Source organism: Pygocentrus nattereri, chromosome 14, assembly GCF_015220715.1.
Source record: "Pygocentrus nattereri isolate fPygNat1 chromosome 14, fPygNat1.pri, whole genome shotgun sequence".
NCBI lineage: Eukaryota > Metazoa > Chordata > Actinopteri > Characiformes > Serrasalmidae > Pygocentrus > Pygocentrus nattereri.
In genome coordinates this window covers 36635385-36653366 of record NC_051224.1, presented here as the reverse complement: position 1 = coordinate 36653366, position 17982 = coordinate 36635385, and the positions used below count along the sequence as shown (strand labels likewise).

Sequence of the window (17982 nt, the reverse complement as noted above, 5' to 3'; positions counted from 1 at the left end):
GATTAGATTAGATTGGATTTGGTAAATTTATTTAGATTAGATGCAGTTTATTAGCCTGGAACAGATATAGATCAGATTAGATTAGATTAGTTTAGATTATCTTAAATTCGATTAGATTCAATAAAAGCAATTTTATTTTTCACTGCAGTAAAAATGTATCAATGGTTCATAATTACAAACATACGAAGTGACACATAAAAACACAAACACATAAAATACAAACGCTTTTTATAAACATACATCAATTGAAACTGCTGAGCATCAATATAGATGACATAGGAACAATTTTATAATATCTAAAAGACAGATATGCCCCATTTTCATTTTCCACAGTGTCGCCGGTAGCCTCAATGATAAAGCTTTAATAATCGCTAGAAAAGAGTTGCTTAAGTTTATCTCATAAATTATAATAACCTTAACATAAATTATAATAGCCTTAACCAATAGCTGATGTAGCTTTGTGCTACAATTAGGGATGTAGGCTGTGTTCAATGATCATTAGAAAATATGTGGCAAACACTCATGACAGACCACTACAAACATTCAGAAGGCAATGCTAGATAAAAACAGGAGAAACTGGGTTATTGAAGATGATGCTGGTAAATATTAAATATAATATAAAAATTAGATAAATCCAAAGAAGCCTCACTGTGTTCTTCCAGTCATTTCCACTTAAAATAAGTGTGTATTTTGTGGATAATGGAGAAACATTGCCACCCAGAGGCCTTAAAAGTGAAAAGTACTGTTTACTTACATTTACACACAGTTTCTGGGTGAAACCCACAGTATTTAGAAGTAATATATGAATATAATAATGTTCTGCATTTATTTTCTGACCTTCACTGAAAAAAACAGAAATAAAAGCAATAAGATTAAAAGCAAAAAGAAATAGTTCATCTAGGCAGACGATCAGCTCCACTCTAATCATTCTTTTGTAACTGAAGTCACAGCCTTTTATTGGATATTTGTCATATTGAATAGAATTGGACTGTTTTTCATGCACAAGCAACAAAGTCGACTGAATTCTTTTCAGGCCAGCTGCTGTTGGGCTTGCGTGTCATTTTCTTTCAGAAGTTTCTTAAGCATTTTCATTATGAAGTGAAATTATGACACAGCACATGCAAAAAAACATCGATTTGCATCAACGAATTTGTCCGAAGCGCACAGGTGTTTCCTGAAGGCCATGAACTGGAAACTCTGAAATGCTCCAGTTGGGTTTAAATAAAAGTTGAATGTTTAAATAAAAGGCTAGGATCTGATGTGCACATAGAATTTTACACCCATTAAATATATTAAACAGAGACATCTGAGCCTTTTCCACTCATTTTAATGCACAATGTTTATTTATTGGGTAAGTTTATCGGGGGAAAAGAATATTAAATGTGTTGTAACTTTGGTACATACAACATTTTATGTTTTTTTTTTTCAATATTTAAAAAATGAAGCAAATAAACAGAAATTGTCAGTTATGTTAACTTATTTTCACTTAGAAAAACAACAAACATTGTACTGTAAGGTATTCTACTGTAATTTTATTATAATTTAAAGTAAAAAAATTACAGTACTGTGTAAAATGTGTAGATAAAATATAGAAATTCAGAATTTCTCAGATGGATGTCCAGTTTCCCAAAGATGTGCTTTTTATCTTATAGGCATAGTTTTGGTGGTTTAGCTGGTCCTGCAGGTGGTTGTTAAAAGTCCAGTTTCCTCTGCATCTTTTCATTTTTAGTTTTGGAAACAATTTTTACTTCTTTCCCTTTTTCTTTCTTCATTCCTTATGCAGGTAGAACATGGTATACCCAACCTCCCCAGTAATATCAGTAATGTCTTTTGGAAAATGTTTAACTTGTACTTTAATGGCCGTTTTGACTAGAATTGAAACAAATGAAGAGTTGTCTGTGACTTTTACACAGTACTGTATAGGAATAGCAGTAAAAGTTAAGGTCAAGTTGTCAGTACATTGCTGGACACAACCACAGGAGACGTTTACTCACAGACATTAACTCTTACATACAGACCATCATATACTCATCTACTATATGGCTATGATGTCTATAATGCCTAATGTGTTTAAAATTTGCTTATAACGTTTTTAACTGTAGTCCTCTGTGTGCTTTGAAATCTTTGAGTTAATGATTCCTCTTAACAACAGTGATATCATCTCAAACAGGGATCTTCAAATCCCGTTCCCAGTCCTGGATTGTCTAATCCTTGATAGGTATGACCCCACATGGCCAATCAGTTACATCAGCAATTCAGTTATCTACAGTATATACAAAATCCAAGGCCAGAAAACTAGTCATTCAGACACCAAAGCTTCCGTGGTAAAGTATCAGCTTCGGAGTTTTGGAGGAATTGTTGTAGGTCTTATGCAAACTTTGGCATCAACCTTACTGGCATTTCAAATCAGGTTTGTGTTCACACTAAAACCAATTAATCGCTGTTAAATTTCCAAATAAAAGTATATGTGTGAAAGGATCTTATTTCTTGATTTTTTGGGAATCCTGAAAATGATTGCATGGAAGTGAATCTTGGGATCGAGACCCAACACTGAGATCAACATCAGAATTTCTGAGATCAAACAGCCCCACAGGTATTACAATAACAACACTACTGGACAAAGTTATGCTCCAATCTGAGAACTGGATACCAAGGGAATAGAATGGTGGTTGGGATAAAGAGGAAATTCTGGGAATCTCACTTCAACAGGACTAATACTACTACATGATTGTAACTTGCTGCCTTTCTGTTCTAAAATTCTTCATAGCACATTTCCTCATAATTCCAAAATCCCATTTTTCACAAGTGATTACTCTGAGTTACACTGAGCAAACATCTTTTTGTACATAGTGGTGCCTGAGTGGAGTCAGTGTGAGGCTCGTGCACAGTAATACACAGCTGTGTCCTCAGTCTGCAGGTTCTGTCCTCTTAACGTTACTGTGCTAGTGGACGTGTCTCTGGAGATGCTGAACTTGCTTCTCAGTGAATCTTTGTAGGGAATGTCTCCACCTGCGTAAATGAGCCCGATCCACTCCGGAGATTTTCCTGCAGGCTGTCGAACCCAAGCCGTAGCATAGGTGGTAAGTGAGTAGGAGACTTTGCAGTTGATGTTCAGAGTTTGACCTGGACTAACGGCCAGGAAATCAGGCTGATTTAGCTCGACAGAATGAACCCCTGTAAAAATATTACAATTACTTCACAGAGACATACGGAACGATTCTTAAAACAAATATATCGTAAAACGAAAGCTCACATGATGGAAACAGCAGCAGCAGTAATGTATGTGCAGACACCATGTCTGTGTTTTGTAGTGAACCCTGTTCTTCTCTCTGCTGTCTTTCTGCTGGGATTTGTAGTTTTTATGAAGAGGGCCCTGGACAGAAGATTTGCATTTACACATGTGATCAGCAGTGGGTTTAAAAGTAGAAACACTGTGGGGAAGTAAACACTATTGATTAACATTGTTACAAGTTTGAGTTACACTTTTTATTAACATATAACCACTTTTGCTGCAGATGTAGAAGAGCCTCCTCCAGTGTTAAGAGTGAGGCTTCAAGTTGAAGTTACTGAATAATTTACTGAGACATTAAAACAAACACAATAAAGCTCATTACAGGCTTCAGATGTCAGATTTTAAACTAGTGCTGCCTTCAGTGTGGTATCCAATGTGGGAAAGTCAATGTACAACACTGGTAATGTGCACCACCGTTAGCCTGGCACTGACTTAACACTGCAGTTCTAACAGCATCTTAATCTGTTCAAAAAAGTTTCTTCAAGGGTTCTTTAGTAAAAAAAACAGTTCTTTATAGAACCATGAACACACAAAGATCCATCAAAAAAGGATTTGTCAGACTGATGGACAAGGTAGATGGTTCTATATAGAACCTTTTTGAAAATGGTGTTATATAGCACCCATTGTTATGGTAGTACACTTACAACAATGGACGAGCCCTTTTGGGTGCAATATAGAACCATCTACTGCACATTCATACACATTTTCCATCTATCTAAAGAACCCTTTCATGATGCAAAGAACCCTTTAATCATGCAAAGGGTTCTTAGAGAGCTCATGGTTCTATATAGAGCTATTTTCTTTCTATATTGTTCAAATCCCACATAGGGAAACATCAGTGAATGTCAGTATCTGTGTGAAAACTGCGAATGAATGGGTTTTAAGAACAAATTTCTTTTTGAGAATGTTTGGTAACGAGGCACAAAGACTGCAATGCTGCTCATGATGCAGCAAAAACACCAAGAATTAAATATGTTCCCAGGAATGTGAATAAGAAGCCTTGTAAGCCATCATGCCAGCTTATTTATGCGAATGGTGAATAGTGACACAGGCTGAAGATACAAATGTGTCCAAAGTAATGTCATGTTTCAGTTGTTTTCACTGCTATTCGCTAAACTAAATAACTCTCCCCATACAGCCTGTGACAGCTCCAACCTACAGTTCAGACCTGATCCAACTCAGTTTCATTTGTTGGTGAAGACTGCCCCCTACAGGTCCTTTATGGTACTGACTGTAGCCTCACTTAAAAGGCAGTGTGTTCTAACAGAGAGCTGTTTTTGTACAGGGTGTCTGTTGATGTGTTTCACTGTGTGGTTCACGAGCGCAGTAATACACAGCTGTGTCTCCAGTCTGCAGATTCTGTCCTCTTAAGGTCACTGTGTTGCTGGACGTGTCTCTGGAAACTTCAAACCTGCTTTTCAGTTTATCACTGTAGCCAGTGCCACCATTACTACAAATCCACCCAATCCACTCCAGAGCTTTTCCTGCAGGCTGCTGTATCCACTGTGTACAGTAGCTGCTATCAGTCAGAGAATATCCAGAAACTTTACAGGTCAGTGACATCGACTGACCTGGAGTTCTGACCATGGATCCAGGCTGGGTCAGCTCAACACTGTGAACACCTGTTGATCACATAATGTTAATAGATTGAAGTACCTAGAAGTCATTTTTATAGCAAACGGAATGACACTCACAGGTCACAGTGGTCAGCAGCAGCAGCAGTAGAGATGTAGAGAACATGGTGAAAGGGAGTGAAAGCTGTTGGTCTCCACCTCCACCTGTTTAAATGTGTTGTACAAGGCAGAACATTTGCATACAGCTGCTCTAATGCAAATGCAGATGTGACAACATTAACATTAAACACTGTAGATTCAGTATATTAGATTAAGAACTTATTTAGAAAAAAATCAACATTGTTGAGCTAAACTGATGTCAGAAATACTGAACTGTGTTTGGATCATTCTACTGAATTGGTTCTGAGTCAGAGTTAAAACACCTTTCAGACTTTTAAATGAGCTGGACTTTAGACTAAAGCCCCACCCCATTTCTTCTTTTTATCCTACCCCATGTTTTCAAATGTCACTCTAACCCCTTGGAACTGAGTTACAAGGGGTAGTGGTTGAAATCTTGCCCCACAAAATGGGAAAACTGCTTCATTAAGAGGCTACTAGCGCTGCTCTGTGGGCGACCCTGCCAGTCTTCAGTGATAGCAGAGGAGGGTAAAGTTCAGCTCTTCATTGCTAGGCTTTAGTTACATTTAGGGCATCATATGCCTTAAAGAGGGGGTATAAGATAATTACTTATTATTGCCCACCCCTAATTCTTTGGTGATACAAAGCTGAGGTCGACCATTCACCAGCTTCTTGCTTGAATTTTCCCACTCCACCTTAAATGGAGCAGTAGTTACATGCTGGCACTTCAGGCATCAGAACTGCTGGACTATTTATGTTGGAACAGGAAAATTAGCTAGCTAGATACCAAGGCATTAGCATGTTATTAACAATTTTTTATGCTTATTATGAAGAAAACAACCATAACACATTGAAATGACATTAAACTAAGATAATACAGCGGTTATCGTAATTCTTTAACTGAGAAAATTCTCATATTTGTGGTTTCTTTGGTCGCACAGTTTTCCTTTTTTCCTCATAACACACCGTTTGGAGTGTGACTCTGAAAAACCTGTTTGGAGGGTGATGTAGCTCTAACACTTCACCCTACCCCTCTATCTCAATAGAAAATCAGGACACCCCAGGCTACCCACCACTCTGATATAGTGTTTACTGCCCTCTAGTGTGTGTGTTCACTAGTGTGCATGCATGTGGGTGTTTCACTGCATGGATGGGTTACTGTGCAAACACAGTAGGCTAATGGTTCTTAAATCTAATTCTAAATCTCTGCAATAAGGAGTCTTGTTGTAGAACCGTATAGCAGTGGGTAAAATGATAGACTGGCAAACTGTCCAGGGTGTTTCCTGCCTTCCGCCCAATGACAGCTGGTATAATCTCCAGCTTCTCCTGTGACCCAGAAGGCTAAGTGGTGTAGATTGTGTGTGTGTGTGTGTGTGTGTGTGTGTGTGTGTGTGTGTGTGTGTGTGTGTGTGTGTGTGTGTGTGTGTGTGTGTGGTTCAGCTTACACAAGTCAACTAAGTCCTTCACCAGCTTCCTGTATTCCTGCTATACCTTACAATGGCTGTGTGAGAATTTTTCCAGATGACATGATTCTGTGTTGTAATGTGAAATGACTATGAATTTTTTAATTTAGTTTATGAATTTGATTAGTTTATGAATATTCTGAAAAAATATATTGCCTGATGCTCTGCTCTTCCTGGATTTTCAGCTCTATTCATGTTTAAAGGCATATAACATTTGTAAAAAAGTGGGGATTCTGTAAAGTCAGAAGTTTGACCTTCTCCAGAACTCCTGTAATAGCATTTAGAGATGCTGCACTGAGTGGATGTGTTTTTGTAGGAGAGCCAGGCGGAGCAGAAAGAAGAGAGGCTGCCGGCTTGAGTGCCACTTATCTTCAGCTGTGGCTCATTGAGGTGAGTACATTCTATAGATGAAGTATTTGAAATAAGAGCTTAGCTGTAGAGATGCTGGATCATTAGTATTGTGGTGAGTGTGACTGCACTGAGTGGATGTGTTTTTGTACAGCGTGGCCACTGATCTGCATCACTGTGAGTGCCGTGCACAGTAATACACAGCTGTGTCTCCAATCTGCAGATTCTGTCCTCTTAAGGTCACTGTGCTGGTGGACGTGTCTCGAGAAACCTGAAACCTGCTTTTCAGTTTATCACTGTAGTAAGTGTTACCATTACCACATATATCTCCAATCCACTCCAGAGCTTTTCCTGCAGGCTGCCGTATCCAGTCTGTACAGTAGCTGCTATCAGTCACTGAATATCCAGAAACTTTACAGGTCAGGGACATCGACTGACCAGGTGTTAGAACCATGGATCCGGGCTGAGTCAGCTCAATACAGTTGATACCTGTTGAAAATGAAGGTTATTTTAACACTGGGAAACAAGTCTATGGTAAATAAAGGCTTCCTATCTTCTAGATTCTAATAATAACTTACATGATGCAGCTGATAAGAGCAAAACCAGCAGGTGTGTAAGGAACATGGTGAGTGCTGGAGCTCAACAATAACAAACTTACTCTTCATCACAGCACGCTTAAATAAATAGGAAACCACAGGAAATTTGCATAGAGTGTTAGTTCATGTGCTGCTGCTCTGCTCCGCCTTCATAAGACAGAAAGCAGAAGACGATATATTTCAAGAAAGACCTAGAACCTTTTCATTATGTTTCATTACATTTACAAAATGGCTCTTTGGAACCATCCATTGAAAAGTTCTCTGGAGAACCAAAAGTGGTTCTCCTATGCCAGTGATTGCCAACCCTGCTCCTGGAGATCTCCTTTCCTACAGACTCGAGCTCCAACTGTAATCAGCCCAAACTTATCCACCTAATTATTGGTGACCACTGTTCTACGGTACTGAGGACCTTTGTGGCACTTTTGATTTTAAGATTGTAAGGCAAGTAAAATTGTGATAAAAAATGAAATAATAGTGATAAAATGAAATAACTAGTTCATTTTATTCCTGATATACACCGGTCAGGCATAACATTATGACCACCTCCTTGTTTCTATGCTCATTGGCCATAGCTTCACTTACTGTATAGGGTCACTTTGTAGTTCTACAGTTACAGACTGTAGTCCATCTGTTTCTCTGATACTTTGTTACCCCCTTTTACCCTGTTCTTCAGTGCTCAGGACCCCCATGGACCCTCACAGAGCAGGTACTATTTGGGTGGTGGATCATTCTCAGCACTGCAGTAACACTGACATGGTGGTGGTGGTGTGTTAGTGTGTGTTGTGCTGGTACAAGTGGATCAGGCACAGCAGTGCCGAGCGTAGAAACAAGGAGGTGGTCATAATGTTATGCCCGATCGGTGTTCAAACAAACAATATAATTGCATTTTTCCAATCTTTTAAATGTTCTATGAATGCATGCATTTCATCTAAATTCTTGTGTGAACACAAGGACAGAGAAGGCGTGAACAAGACGTTGAGATGTGCTCTGTACTGGCTATTGCGCAATAGCCCACTCTGATCCCAGCTGCTTTTACCAGTATCAAGCTACCATTTAGTAGCTTACAAGTTCAGAATATTACACGTAGAATAACACAACAATTTTATTCTATACCACTGATAAAATTGAAGCTGTTGTTGAGCACTTGTAGGTTTTTTATTTGCTTGTTTGTTTTTTTTTTTTTACTAGAACGCAGCACAAGTTCATCAACTCTGACCAAGACAACAACAATGTTGTCTGAATATTGATGAACCAGCAGTGGGACAAACTGTTAAAAGCTTGAATTTGAAATCCTTTTTTACAACTGAAGAGTATGTGACAATATAAGTGAAAGGAGGAGAAAAGGAGGGGGAAAAGGTGCTGCAGCCATCATTACCGATGTGAGGAGCTCATCCGAAGGAGAGCCAGGCGGAGCAGAAAGAAGAGAGGCTGCCGGCTTGAGTGCCACTTATCTTCAGCTGTGGCTCATTGAGGTGAGTACATTCTATAGATGAAGTATTTGAAATAAGAGCTTAGTTGTAGAGATGCTGGATCATTAGTATTGTGGTGAGTGTGACTGCACTGAGTGGATGTGTTTTTGTACAGCGTGGCCACTGATCTGCATCACTGTGAGTGCCGTGCACAGTAATACACAGCTGTGTCTCCAATCTGCAGATTCTGTCCTCTTAAGGTCACTGTGCTGCTGGACGTGTCTCGAGAAACCTGAAACCTGCTTTTCAGTTTATCACTGTAGTAAGTGTTACCATTACCACATATATCTCCAATCCACTCCAGAGCTTTTCCTGCAGGCTGCCGTATCCAGTCTGTACAGTAGCTGCTATCAGTCACTGAATATCCAGAAACTTTACAGGTCAGGGACATCGACTGACCAGGTGTTAGAACCATGGATCCGGGCTGAGTCAGCTCAATACAGTTGATACCTGTTGAAAATGAAGGTTATTTTAACACTGGGAAACAAGTCTATGGTAAATAAAGGCTTCCTATCTTCTAGATTCTAATAATAACTTACATGATGCAGCTGATAAGAGCAAAACCAGCAGGTGTGTATGGAACATGGTGAGTGCTGGAGCTCAACAATAACAAACTTACTCTTCATCACAGCACGCTTAAATAAATAGGAAACCACAGGAAATTTGCATAGAGTGTTAGTTCATGTGCTGCTGCTCTGCTCCGCCTTCATAAGACAGAAAGCAGAAGACGATATATTTCAAGAAAGACCTAGAACCTTTTCATTATGTTTCATTACATTTACAAAATGGCTCTTTGGAACCATCCATTGAAAAGTTCTCTGGAGAACCAAAAGTGGTTCTCCTATGCCAGTGATTGCCAACCCTGCTCCTGGAGATCTCCTTTCCTACAGACTCGAGCTCCAACTGTAATCAGCCCAAACTTATCCACCTAATTATTGGTGACCACTGTTCTACGGTACTGAGGACCTTTGTGGCACTTTTGATTTTAAGATTGTAAGGCAAGTAAAATTGTGATAAAAAATGAAATAATAGTGATAAAATGAAATAACTAGTTCATTTTATTCCTGATATACACCGGTCAGGCATAACATTATGACCACCTCCTTGTTTCTATGCTCATTGGCCATAGCTTCACTTACTGTATAGGGTCACTTTGTAGTTCTACAGTTACAGACTGTAGTCCATCTGTTTCTCTGATACTTTGTTACCCCCTTTTACCCTGTTCTTCAGTGCTCAGGACCCCCATGGACCCTCACAGAGCAGGTACTATTTGGGTGGTGGATCATTCTCAGCACTGCAGTAACACTGACATGGTGGTGGTGGTGTGTTAGTGTGTGTTGTGCTGGTACAAGTGGATCAGGCACAGCAGTGCCGAGCGTAGAAACAAGGAGGTGGTCATAATGTTATGCCCGATCGGTGTTCAAACAAACAATATAATTGCATTTTTCCAATCTTTTAAATGTTCTATGAATGCATGCATTTCATCTAAATTCTTGTGTGAACACAAGGACAGAGAAGGCGTGAACAAGACGTTGAGATGTGCTCTGTACTGGCTATTGCGCAATAGCCCACTCTGATCCCAGCTGCTTTTACCAGTATCAAGCTACCATTTAGTAGCTTACAAGTTCAGAATATTCCACGTAGAATAACACAACAATTTTATTCTATACCACTGATAAAATTGAAGCTGTTGTTGAGCACTTGTAGGTTTTTTATTTGCTTGTTTGTTTTTTTTTTTTACTAGAACGCAGCACAAGTTCATCAACTCTGACCAAGACAACAACAATGTTGTCTGAATATTGATGAACCAGCAGTGGGACAAACTGTTAAAAGCTTGAATTTGAAATCCTTTTTTACAACTGAAGAGTATGTGACAATATAAGTGAAAGGAGGAGAAAAGGAGGGGGAAAAGGTGCTGCAGCCATCATTACCGATGTGAGGAGCTCATCCGAAGGAGAGCCAGGCGGAGCAGAAAGAAGAGAGGCTGCCGGCTTGAGTGCCACTTATCTTCAGCTGTGGCTCATTGAGGTGAGTACATTCTATAGATGAAGTATTTGAAATAAGAGCTTAGTTGTAGAGATGCTGGATCATTAGTATTGTGGTGAGTGTGACTGCACTGAGTGGATGTGTTTTTGTACAGCGTGGCCACTGATCTGCATCACTGTGAGTGCCGTGCACAGTAATACACAGCTGTGTCTCCAATCTGCAGATTCTGTCCTCTTAAGGTCACTGTGCTGCTGGACGTGTCTCGAGAAACCTGAAACCTGCTTTTCAGTTTATCACTGTAGTAAGTGTTACCATTACCACATATATCTCCAATCCACTCCAGAGCTTTTCCTGCAGGCTGCCGTATCCAGTCTGTACAGTAGCTGCTATCAGTCACTGAATATCCAGAAACTTTACAGGTCAGGGACATCGACTGACCAGGTGTTAGAACCATGGATCCGGGCTGAGTCAGCTCAATACAGTTGATACCTGTTGAAAATGAAGGTTATTTTAACACTGGGAAACAAGTCTATGGTAAATAAAGGCTTCCTATCTTCTAGATTCTAATAATAACTTACATGATGCAGCTGATAAGAGCAAAACCAGCAGGTGTGTATGGAACATGGTGAGTGCTGGAGCTCAACAATAACAAACTTACTCTTCATCACAGCACGCTTAAATAAATAGGAAACCACAGGAAATTTGCATAGAGTGTTAGTTCATGTGCTGCTGCTCTGCTCCGCCTTCATAAGACAGAAAGCAGAAGACGATATATTTCAAGAAAGACCTAGAACCTTTTCATTATGTTTCATTACATTTACAAAATGGCTCTTTGGAACCATCCATTGAAAAGTTCTCTGGAGAACCAAAAGTGGTTCTCCTATGCCAGTGATTGCCAACCCTGCTCCTGGAGATCTCCTTTCCTACAGACTCGAGCTCCAACTGTAATCAGCCCAAACTTATCCACCTAATTATTGGTGACCACTGTTCTACGGTACTGAGGACCTTTGTGGCACTTTTGATTTTAAGATTGTAAGGCAAGTAAAATTGTGATAAAAAATGAAATAATAGTGATAAAATGAAATAACTAGTTCATTTTATTCCTGATATACACCGGTCAGGCATAACATTATGACCACCTCCTTGTTTCTATGCTCATTGGCCATAGCTTCACTTACTGTATAGGGTCACTTTGTAGTTCTACAGTTACAGACTGTAGTCCATCTGTTTCTCTGATACTTTGTTACCCCCTTTTACCCTGTTCTTCAGTGCTCAGGACCCCCATGGACCCTCACAGAGCAGGTACTATTTGGGTGGTGGATCATTCTCAGCACTGCAGTAACACTGACATGGTGGTGGTGGTGTGTTAGTGTGTGTTGTGCTGGTACAAGTGGATCAGGCACAGCAGTGCCGAGCGTAGAAACAAGGAGGTGGTCATAATGTTATGCCCGATCGGTGTTCAAACAAACAATATAATTGCATTTTTCCAATCTTTTAAATGTTCTATGAATGCATGCATTTCATCTAAATTCTTGTGTGAACACAAGGACAGAGAAGGCGTGAACAAGACGTTGAGATGTGCTCTGTACTGGCTATTGCGCAATAGCCCACTCTGATCCCAGCTGCTTTTACCAGTATCAAGCTACCATTTAGTAGCTTACAAGTTCAGAATATTACACGTAGAATAACACAACAATTTTATTCTATACCACTGATAAAATTGAAGCTGTTGTTGAGCACTTGTAGGTTTTTTATTTGCTTGTTTGTTTTTTTTTTTTACTAGAACGCAGCACAAGTTCATCAACTCTGACCAAGACAACAACAATGTTGTCTGAATATTGATGAACCAGCAGTGGGACAAACTGTTAAAAGCTTGAATTTGAAATCCTTTTTTACAACTGAAGAGTATGTGACAATATAAGTGAAAGGAGGAGAAAAGGAGGGGGAAAAGGTGCTGCAGCCATCATTACCGATGTGAGGAGCTCATCCGAAGGAGAGCCAGGCGGAGCAGAAAGAAGAGAGGCTGCCGGCTTGAGTGCCACTTATCTTCAGCTGTGGCTCATTGAGGTGAGTACATTCTATAGATGAAGTATTTGAAATAAGAGCTTAGCTGTAGAGATGCTGGATCATTAGTATTGTGGTGAGTGTGACTGCACTGAGTGGATGTGTTTTTGTACAGCGTGGCCACTGATCTGCATCACTGTGAGTGCCGTGCACAGTAATACACAGCTGTGTCTCCAATCTGCAGATTCTGTCCTCTTAAGGTCACTGTGCTGGTGGACGTGTCTCGAGAAACCTGAAACCTGCTTTTCAGTTTATCACTGTAGTAAGTGTTACCATTACCACATATATCTCCAATCCACTCCAGAGCTTTTCCTGCAGGCTGCCGTATCCAGTCTGTACAGTAGCTGCTATCAGTCACTGAATATCCAGAAACTTTACAGGTCAGGGACATCGACTGACCAGGTGTTAGAACCATGGATCCGGGCTGAGTCAGCTCAATACAGTTGATACCTGTTGAAAATGAAGGTTATTTTAACACTGGGAAACAAGTCTATGGTAAATAAAGGCTTCCTATCTTCTAGATTCTAATAATAACTTACATGATGCAGCTGATAAGAGCAAAACCAGCAGGTGTGTATGGAACATGGTGAGTGCTGGAGCTCAACAATAACAAACTTACTCTTCATCACAGCACGCTTAAATAAATAGGAAACCACAGGAAATTTGCATAGAGTGTTAGTTCATGTGCTGCTGCTCTGCTCCGCCTTCATAAGACAGAAAGCAGAAGACGATATATTTCAAGAAAGACCTAGAACCTTTTCATTATGTTTCATTACATTTACAAAATGGCTCTTTGGAACCATCCATTGAAAAGTTCTCTGGAGAACCAAAAGTGGTTCTCCTATGCCAGTGATTGCCAACCCTGCTCCTGGAGATCTCCTTTCCTACAGACTCGAGCTCCAACTGTAATCAGCCCAAACTTATCCACCTAATTATTGGTGACCACTGTTCTACGGTACTGAGGACCTTTGTGGCACTTTTGATTTTAAGATTGTAAGGCAAGTAAAATTGTGATAAAAAATGAAATAATAGTGATAAAATGAAATAACTAGTTCATTTTATTCCTGATATACACCGGTCAGGCATAACATTATGACCACCTCCTTGTTTCTATGCTCATTGGCCATAGCTTCACTTATTGTATAGGGTCACTTTGTAGTTCTACAGTTACAGACTGTAGTCCATCTGTTTCTCTGATACTTTGTTACCCCCTTTTACCCTGTTCTTCAGTGCTCAGGACCCCCATGGACCCTCACAGAGCAGGTACTATTTGGGTGGTGGATCATTCTCAGCACTGCAGTAACACTGACATGGTGGTGGTGGTGTGTTAGTGTGTGTTGTGCTGGTACAAGTGGATCAGGCACAGCAGTGCCGAGCGTAGAAACAAGGAGGTGGTCATAATGTTATGCCCGATCGGTGTTCAAACAAACAATATAATTGCATTTTTCCAATCTTTTAAATGTTCTATGAATGCATGCATTTCATCTAAATTCTTGTGTGAACACAAGGACAGAGAAGGCGTGAACAAGACGTTGAGATGTGCTCTGTACTGGCTATTGCGCAATAGCCCACTCTGATCCCAGCTGCTTTTACCAGTATCAAGCTACCATTTAGTAGCTTACAAGTTCAGAATATTACACGTAGAATAACACAACAATTTTATTCTATACCACTGATAAAATTGAAGCTGTTGTTGAGCACTTGTAGGTTTTTTATTTGCTTGTTTGTTTGGTTTTTTTACTAGAACGCAGCACAAGTTCATCAACTCTGACCAAGACAACAACAATGTTGTCTGAATATTGATGAACCAGCAGTGGGACAAACTGTTAAAAGCTTGAATTTGAAATCCTTTTTTACAACTGAAGAGTATGTGACAATATAAGTGAAAGGAGGAGAAAAGGAGGGGGAAAAGGTGCTGCAGCCATCATTACCGATGTGAGGAGCTCATCCGAAGGAGAGCCAGGCGGAGCAGAAAGAAGAGAGGCTGCCGGCTTGAGTGCCACTTATCTTCAGCTGTGGCTCATTGAGGTGAGTACATTCTATAGATGAAGTATTTGAAATAAGAGCTTAGCTGTAGAGATGCTGGATCATTAGTATTGTGGTGAGTGTGACTGCACTGAGTGGATGTGTTTTTGTACAGCGTGGCCACTGATCTGCATCACTGTGAGTGCCGTGCACAGTAATACACAGCTGTGTCTCCAATCTGCAGATTCTGTCCTCTTAAGGTCACTGTGCTGGTGGACGTGTCTCGAGAAACCTGAAACCTGCTTTTCAGTTTATCACTGTAGTAAGTGTTACCATTACCACATATATCTCCAATCCACTCCAGAGCTTTTCCTGCAGGCTGCCGTATCCAGTCTGTACAGTAGCTGCTATCAGTCACTGAATATCCAGAAACTTTACAGGTCAGGGACATCGACTGACCAGGTGTTAGAACCATGGATCCGGGCTGAGTCAGCTCAATACAGTTGATACCTGTTGAAAATGAAGGTTATTTTAACACTGGGAAACAAGTCTATGGTAAATAAAGGCTTCCTATCTTCTAGATTCTAATAATAACTTACATGATGCAGCTGATAAGAGCAAAACCAGCAGGTGTGTATGGAACATGGTGAGTGCTGGAGCTCAACAATAACAAACTTACTCTTCATCACAGCACGCTTAAATAAATAGGAAACCACAGGAAATTTGCATAGAGTGTTAGTTCATGTGCTGCTGCTCTGCTCCGCCTTCATAAGACAGAAAGCAGAAGACGATATATTTCAAGAAAGACCTAGAACCTTTTCATTATGTTTCATTACATTTACAAAATGGCTCTTTGGAACCATCCATTGAAAAGTTCTCTGGAGAACCAAAAGTGGTTCTCCTATGCCAGTGATTGCCAACCCTGCTCCTGGAGATCTCCTTTCCTACAGACTCGAGCTCCAACTGTAATCAGCCCAAACTTATCCACCTAATTATTGGTGACCACTGTTCTACGGTACTGAGGACCTTTGTGGCACTTTTGATTTTAAGATTGTAAGGCAAGTAAAATTGTGATAAAAAATGAAATAATAGTGATAAAATGAAATAACTAGTTCATTTTATTCCTGATATACACCGGTCAGGCATAACATTATGACCACCTCCTTGTTTCTATGCTCATTGGCCATAGCTTCACTTACTGTATAGGGTCACTTTGTAGTTCTACAGTTACAGACTGTAGTCCATCTGTTTCTCTGATACTTTGTTACCCCCTTTTACCCTGTTCTTCAGTGCTCAGGACCCCCATGGACCCTCACAGAGCAGGTACTATTTGGGTGGTGGATCATTCTCAGCACTGCAGTAACACTGACATGGTGGTGGTGGTGTGTTAGTGTGTGTTGTGCTGGTACAAGTGGATCAGGCACAGCAGTGCCGAGCGTAGAAACAAGGAGGTGGTCATAATGTTATGCCCGATCGGTGTTCAAACAAACAATATAATTGCATTTTTCCAATCTTTTAAATGTTCTATGAATGCATGCATTTCATCTAAATTCTTGTGTGAACACAAGGACAGAGAAGGCGTGAACAAGACGTTGAGATGTGCTCTGTACTGGCTATTGCGCAATAGCCCACTCTGATCCCAGCTGCTTTTACCAGTATCAAGCTACCATTTAGTAGCTTACAAGTTCAGAATATTACACGTAGAATAACACAACAATTTTATTCTATACCACTGATAAAATTGAAGCTGTTGTTGAGCACTTGTAGGTTTTTTATTTGCTTGTTTGTTTGGTTTTTTTACTAGAACGCAGCACAAGTTAGGGTTAGGGTCAACAATAACAAACTTACTCTTCATCACAGCACGCTTAAATAAATAGGAAACCACAGGAAATTTGCATAGAGTGTTAGTTCATGTTCTGCTGATCTGCTCTGCCTTCATAAGACAGAAAGCAGAAGCTCATGTTTCAGAAAAGACCTGATAAAAGCACACTTAGGAATATTTTCCACTGCAGGGCCGAACGGTTCTGAGTTTGGGTAATCGTTCCAGTGGAGTTTCCATGTGGGCACGGTTCGACACGGTACACTTAAAAACTGGACTCAGCCCATTTTTCTCCAACATGGTTAGCTAACTGTACTGACATAGAACCGTTCAGTGGGATGACATAATGTCATCTTCTCCGCTGCAGGGCCGAACGGTTCTGAGTTCTAATGCTAATGCTAATGCTAGTACATTAATAGTATGTTACATTTACAGCATTTAGCAGATGCCCTAATCCAGATCGACTTAAAGAAGTGCTTTGTCTGTCTAGAGAAAGTATCTTTACTAGTTACCAATAGGTTAGAGAGAAAGCTAGTCCTGAGCTCAGATACTGCTAGAAACAAAAAGTCATTGTTGATACCCAGAGAAAAAGGAACGGCGTTGAACAGAGAACGCAATACAATGCAATACAGTACATTACAGTACATTACAGTACAACACACTACAATTTTATTAATTTAAGTGCTGTAGCCTCTCTCCTAGTTAACTTAGCATAGCTAACACCCCAGTGTGGGTTCAGTTCGACTAACTGGATCTCTGCTATCACAAGTATATATGATAAAAACTTAAAACAGTGCGAGAAAAGTCAACCCATTGATGGTGAACCTGTTCTGTAGTATTTCAAGTTGTAGCTAGGTAGGCTAAGCTAACCCGAGTGCACAGCACCTCCTGCTGCACTACAGTGCTGTCAACTATACCTTGCTGGACAACGCTAATGCTAATGTAGCTATCTGGCTACAGGTAAAACCTTCAGTAACAGATGTTTCAATTCCACCCGTTTAGAGGATAAAGAGGATGGCCACAGCAGAGAGACTGGAGTTGGAGTGACACACGAAATCAAATCTGTTTTGTAGTGGGTGGTGTGTGCGTGGCTATTAGCCTGTTAGCAGTTAGCCTCTCTTTTGTGTAGTTTTCTTGGGTATTGCCTGGCTCTGAATTAGCGCTGCAACAGACGGAAAAAGAAGTGAGCTAATTATGTGTGAAGTGTGTGATGTGGGAAGTTATTCTGCAGTTCAGGCCACCAAAGGGTTTATCTTCCACACCCAGATGTGGATTCATAGCTCTGCTCC

General features: G+C 40.3%; 6 gene segments (V, D, J or C); all 6 read right to left on the bottom strand.

Moving 5' to 3' along the window:
• Positions 1-17982, bottom strand: part of LOC108414177 — a 512138-nt gene that overhangs the window by 414104 nt on the left and 80052 nt on the right.
• LOC119265129 lies at positions 6967-7432 on the bottom strand. The segment is given in 2 exon segments: positions 6967-7283; positions 7373-7432. Coding segments are annotated over 2 exon segments (363 nt in total).
• LOC119265127 lies at positions 8993-9459 on the bottom strand. The segment is given in 2 exon segments: positions 8993-9309; positions 9399-9459. Coding segments are annotated over 2 exon segments (363 nt in total).
• On the bottom strand, positions 11018-11484 carry LOC119265128. The segment is given in 2 exon segments: positions 11018-11334; positions 11424-11484. Coding segments are annotated over 2 exon segments (363 nt in total).
• LOC119265126 lies at positions 13043-13509 on the bottom strand. The segment is given in 2 exon segments: positions 13043-13359; positions 13449-13509. Coding segments are annotated over 2 exon segments (363 nt in total).
• LOC108420644 lies at positions 15068-15534 on the bottom strand. The segment is given in 2 exon segments: positions 15068-15384; positions 15474-15534. Coding segments are annotated over 2 exon segments (363 nt in total).